The sequence below is a fragment of the Manis javanica genome, chromosome 4 (assembly GCF_040802235.1).
Source record: "Manis javanica isolate MJ-LG chromosome 4, MJ_LKY, whole genome shotgun sequence".
Taxonomy (NCBI): domain Eukaryota; kingdom Metazoa; phylum Chordata; class Mammalia; order Pholidota; family Manidae; genus Manis; species Manis javanica.
In genome coordinates, this window is record NC_133159.1 from 27189407 (window position 1) to 27195555 (window position 6149).

The following is a 6149-nucleotide window of genomic DNA, read 5'->3' on the forward strand; positions in this document are numbered from 1 at the left end:
CCCAGTCTCCCAGTCACATGAGGCCCCTAAGGAGCGACTTCTTGCCACCCCTATCAGCCATAGCAGGCTCAATTCTTCCTCCCCAAGGTCCTCCCCTACCCTCATACCACAGCTCCCAGCAAGAACCCTGATCAAAAGGGAGTTCAGATGGTCTGGAAAGGAGGCCACTAGACAACAGGTGGAATAGAAACACAAGCTCAAGAAATGCATTACTTTGCCCCAGTTTATTCATCCTGGGTTGGTCCAGAGGCCAAGTTCACACTCAACATGCAAGAGCTAGTCAGAGTCCCCAGGGCCACTGCCTTAGCCTCACTTTCTCTACTTTTCACACACACCCCTGCACACCACCTTGGTTGTCAGGGATGGAACTCTACTTAGAGAGAGTCAGAGAGGGCCCCACATTTTGCAGATGGGAGGCTGAGGGCCAGAGGCAGAATCAGTGACCTCCAAGCCACTGCCCACTGCCCACGTCATCAGGATCGTGCATTCTCTTGTCTCCAGAAGCAAATCAGAGTGTGGCTACCTCAGCCCTTGGTTTTCCCCAGAACTCACCCACTCTCCACCTCAGAGCCTCTGCTGCAGCCTGTCAATCCCCATATGAAGGACCATGCAGTGACAGAAGGGGGTATGACCCAGCATCCCAAGAATTTCCAGAGGCTGTACCGACCCTTCCTGTGCCCACCCAGAGAAGTCAAACTGTGGCTCCTCCTGGCCCAGACAGTCAGATTTCAGGGGAATGGACCAAACTATTCAACATCCAGTGTTGCTAAAGCCAGAGAAGCACAGCAAGCTGAGGTCCAGAGAGGGAAGGGAGAATTTTACCAACAGCTGTGGAATACCTTGTCCATTCCTTACATGCTTGTAAGCATACATTCCTCTTCATCAGAAGCTTCAATCAGTATGGCTTGCAACAGCTCCTTTGCAGTGGAGATGTGTGGTTTGTTTGGAACTGATACCTTAGGATTGCCGTTCTCTTCTTCACAGGATTCTGCCTTTGCTATCTCCCCCATCCCCATCTCCCATGTGCCCAAAGGCAGAGCTCAAGAGCGACTGTTCCCTATCTTCTTTGATCCCATCCCCATCCTTGCCATGGTGTCTATCACCACCCCAGTTCCCTTCCCTGATCCTAATTTTCTACCAATGCCCTGGCAAAATTGCAGCCAAAGAGCCATGGCTGGCCAGAGCAGCCACCAAAATGCACGCAGCAAATCCACCACCAGGAACAAAAGCCTCAGCAGAGCAAGGTCTGGGAGGAGTGAGGGGGAAGGGAAAGGAGAGGTGGCTTGGGAAGTCCCAGGAGAATGGATCAGCCACAATTCTCAGATAAATGACAGCAGGCTAGCCCTCTCTCCAGGGAGCAGTGGGACCCCATGGGGAGAAAAGGTGAGGGTAGGCCATGGCTAACACGGCGTGGATGGATGCCCCACAAGTACAACTGAACGTATATTTGCACACACTTGCCTGTGGGTCTGCCTCCAAATACCTATGCTCCTAATATACACTTCCCATGCCTGCATGTGCACACATGCACCCCTACACACAGGCCTGCACACAGAGGGCTCACTCACACACACACACACCACAAGCCTACACTGCAAACTCACATGCACATACACCTTTTGTATGTATATCTTCACTCACACACATACACACGTTGGGTACCTGTCCACACATGGATATTCAAATTCACTCCCTCTTACAGACATGCTATACATAATATGTACATACCCACACATAGGCCTGCACATAAATTAGCTTATGTGCACATGCAGCACACACATGCTAATGCACAGGTGTTCACACATGCCTACACATACTGGCTGACGAGGCAGCACATACATACTCACTCATGCTTGTCTGCACTCATATCAGCAAACAATCACATGCTTACTTGTGCACAACCACACACATGCCTGCAAATACACATATATACCCTCGCACCCCAGTGGAGGCACACTCTTAGCCCTGGTCCTGGGACCTGGAGGGTGCTGCTCTCTGTTGAAGACAGCGGATAAGCTCCTTCCGGTTGTCCAGGATGGTGTCAAAGCTCTCCTGCAGACGGGCCTGCTGGTCAACCAACTGGTGCTGCAGAGCCCGGATCCACCGGAGCAGGGCCAGGCGACGGTACATCACCAAGTGCATGTGGTGCTTCTCCTTCTCTTGCTCTTTGTAGCGCTCTTGAGCCTGCAGCTGCTGTACAGCCTGGGCCACTGAAGGTAGAAGGGGATCTGCAGGGCCATGACCTTGAGGGGTCCCACAGGTGGGCTCAGGACTGCTGCTAGGGCTGTCGATGCTCAGGGAGCTGCTGGCATAGCCATTGTCCTCCAGAGGGGAGCAGACTGTGCTGGCACCACCCATCTTCTCATGCTCAGCTCCAGGGATCTCTGCCCCCTCGGGTGGGCTGCGAACTTCCCCCTCAGGGAGTCCAGGGGCCTGGAAGGCCTGGGTGTGAGAGGGCGACTGGGAAGAGCTCCTCATCAGGATGGGCTCCACTTGGCCTGGCATCCCATGCCAGTTCTCATTGGCATCCTTGGTACTCGCCATGAAGTTGGAGTTGTTGTCTGGCTGGAGCTCAGGCTGACATACTCCAGGAGGTGGGCCCCCTGGAAATTGGCCCCCCTCAGCTACCCCTGGCTGGATGGCAAACATCTGGTCTGTAAAGCGGAAGCAGAAGAATGGGTCAGAGCAGGACAGGGTGGAGTGTCTGAAGTCCTGGCCCCGGAGCTACAGGGCCGGCAGAGGCAGCAAGAACAAGCCTGGCTGCTCCTTCTCAGCAACTTTCCTCCACTCTGGTAACACGTGGTTTTCCTCCTCCCTTTCTGCCTGTTGACTGTCAGCCTCCTGCAGTGTTTTCCCTCAGCCCTTTGAGGCAGGCTGTCTTCTCTTCCTATGCACTTCTTCCCAGATGACCTCATCCTCTGCTGTTGCTTCAAGAACTATCATGTGGTGGTGACTCTCAGATCGTCTCCAGCCTAAATCCAACTGCTTTCCAACTCTGGGCCTCTCAAATTCGCCATGTCCAAACCAGCTCTCCCTCTCAGAGTCTCAGCAAAATGGCCCCACTGTCCTTTCCAGCCCTCCAGCCAGAAACCTGGGAGCATCCTGGACTCCTTCCCCTGTGTCATTGGCCACCAAATTCTGACAACTCTTCCTCTTAGAAACCTCTGTGTGTGTATGTACATACATCACCTCATTTTCACTTGGTTCAGGCCACTTCTTACTTGTATTACTGACTGCCACAGCCTTTTCACTGATCTCTCTGCCTTCAGTTAAAAATGTACATGTGATTTGTCACAGCTCCAAGTGCCCTCCCTAAACTCGTGCTAAACCCCTACAGGGCTGTGCTTCGTCAGGACCCTGCTCACCCCTCCACACTTGCCTCCTGCCACTCTGCCCCTCTCACCACACCAAACTGCTCAGAGGTCTCAGAACACACCAGTCCGCAACTCTCGTAATTCCTTGGGCCTACAGTGCTCTCCTCTCCCTTCCCCCTCAGCTCCTCCCCTTCCCACCCAGCAAACTCCTTTTTGTGCTTCACAACTCAGCTCTAATATCCCCACCTCTTCCTGATATTCTTCCCACTGTCCAAACATAAACAAACACACACAATGAACTATGCCTTCCTGCGGGCCCACTGCCCCGGGCACACACTGTCTCACTCATGTTTGTTTCCTATCCCTGGCACATAGCGGATGGCCAATAAACGTCAATCTAGCTGCATTTTTTGTTTTGTTGTTTTGTTTTTTGTTTTCCACTATCTTGTGATAGCAGCATATAAATCTTGCTCCCCACTAGATGTGGAACTCGTCTACACAGGCATACCCCATTTAAATGAGCTTTCCATTATCATGCTTCACAGATACTGCATTTTTTACAAACTGAAGGTTTGTGGCAATCCTGCATTGAGGAAATCTATCAGCACATTGTTACCAACAGCACTGGCTCACTTTGTGTGTCTAGGTGACATTTTGGTGATTCTCCCAAAATTTCAAGCTCTCTTGTTATTGGTATATTTGTTGTGGTGATCAGTGATCAGTGATTACGGCTCACTGAAAGTCAGTTGATGGTTAGCATTTTCTAGCAAGGAAGAATTTTTTAATTAAGGTATGTACTTTATAAAAGACAATACCATTGCACACTTCACAGACTACAGTTCAGTGTGAATGTAACTTTGATAGGCACTAGGACGCCAAAACATTCATTTGATTCACTTTACTGCCAAGGTTTGGAACCGAATCCACAATTTTTCCTGAAGTATGCCTGAATATCCTCCATCATATTCTCAGGTGTCAGTACATACTTGCACAGTGAGCGAATGCAGGGGGACTGAGGGGTAGCTAAGCTCAAGCAGAGGAGCCAACAGTAGCAGGAGGTTCCTGATGACTGCCCAGGGCTGGAAGAGCTGGGGTTCAGTTCCCTCATCTGCCTCAGGGTGACACCTGACCCACCCCCATTGACAGCCTCTCTTCTGATCTTGCCCCCACTTTCCGCCCTGTTATTTTGTGTCCCCGCCCCCAGCTTGCTTCATCCTGAGGCCCTGATGGAAGGGCATGCACACTATTCTTTCCTTCACAATAACCGATTTCTACCAAAATCAGGGTTTGAATTGACAAGAGGTTTCACTGACCACAACTGCTAGGATTAGAAAAACTGGAGTTAGAGTGAGGAATAGCGTAAGCGGAGCAGGCACTAGGAGGATCTTTACAGGTGGCAGGGGGCCTCCCCACATCCAGCAGTGGGCACAAGTCCTGCGGGGAATGGTGTAGAAACGGCCCCTTCGCACCCACATCTTTCCATTTCGCTAAGGAAAGTGCTGGAGATCTTCCCCGCCCAAAAGTTTTGTTTTTCCTAAACTTGGGCGGGGCCGTGAAGGAGGCTGGGCTGGGGTGGCGGTGATGCTGAGGATCACGGGGCTCTCAGAGAAGGTAAAAGGGGACGCGGCCCCCCGGGGGTCAGGCTGCTCCCCAGGCTAAGCCGCGGGGGCCCGGCGCGGGGAGGCGGCCTCCCCGCCTCGCGGGAGAGGACCAACGCCGGCCGGCAGCGCGAACCCCACCCTTCCCTCCTCTCCCCGTAGGAGGCCGCGGGCGGGGAGTGCGACTCCCTCCGGCGTCTCCCGCGGCTGGGCCCCGCTCCCGCCAGCTCCCGCCCGACTCACCGCCTGGAGGCGCCCGCCCGGCGCAGCGGGCGTGGGTTCCGCAGCGGGAACTCGTTCCTGCGGCCGGGATCCGTGGGCCTGGGCGCCCCGCGGACCTGGCGGTGTGGCGGAGGGTCCCCGGCGGCGGGACTGCGGAGTCGGGCGGTGTCAGCGCGGCGGGGCGGGGCGGCCGCGCCCACGTGGGCCGGTTCGGTTTTCCGCCGAACGGCGAGCCGGGCCCGAGCGCCGGCACCGCCTCCCCCTCCTGCCGCAGGTTTGACCGAGGCCTGCCGGATCCGGTTTTACCTTCTAATTGCATTCACAGGGCCCCTCGGACCCGTTTGCCTCACTGCAGCTACAGTGACATTTTCAAAATGAAAAATTTTGATCACGTCACTGCCCTCCTCCTGCTTAAAACCATTCAGTGGCTTCCCCACTGCAGTAAATCCTTAAAGCCACAGGGCTCTGAGCATCCTGCCCTGTCTACCGTTCCATCTTCATCTTTTGCCCTCCATCTCTGCACCTAGGCCTCACGCCCCTTTCTAACACGCGGCTTTTGCACATGCTGTTCCCCCTGCCTAAAATTCTGTACCCCCTCTCATTTACTCAGACTCTCGTTTCAGATAAACCTCTGATGTCCTAGACCAGATTAGTTTACCCTTTTATGTCATTGAAGGGCATTTTGTTCTTTTTCTTCATTGCATCTATCACAATTTAAAATTATGTGTTTATTTTCTGCTTATTTCATTACAGTAACGTAATGAAAGTTACGTTTCAAAAGGAGAAAATTCTCTCTGGAGCAGGAATGGATCTAATGTCCTGCACGCAGGTCGGGGTAGCTTCCTCTCTTCAGGGCAGAGAACCTTTCTGGGGTGCCTGCGCCCAGTGTTTCTCAGTTTCTGATATTTGAAGCCTGAAGCTTCTCATCCCTTTCCTCCTTGGGAGAAATGTGTAGGGCTGCTGGGTCAATTTGCAATCAAAGAGAACAGAGTAATTGCTGACTAATGATAAAATT

At 53.0% G+C, this 6149-nt stretch overlaps 1 protein-coding gene across 1 annotated transcript; it reads right to left on the reverse strand.

Moving 5' to 3' along the window:
• Positions 1 to 205: 205 nt before the first annotated feature.
• C4H1orf216 (chromosome 4 C1orf216 homolog) lies at positions 206 to 5445 on the reverse strand. The gene is made up of 2 exons (XM_037021357.2): positions 5156 to 5445; positions 206 to 2654 (listed from the first exon to the last, which is right to left on the reverse strand). The coding sequence occupies exon 2, from the start codon at positions 2647 to 2649 to the stop codon at positions 1960 to 1962; it is 690 nt and encodes a 229-aa protein (XP_036877252.2). The 5' UTR covers positions 2650 to 2654; positions 5156 to 5445; the 3' UTR covers positions 206 to 1959.
• Between the last annotated feature and the right edge of the window lie 704 nt (positions 5446 to 6149).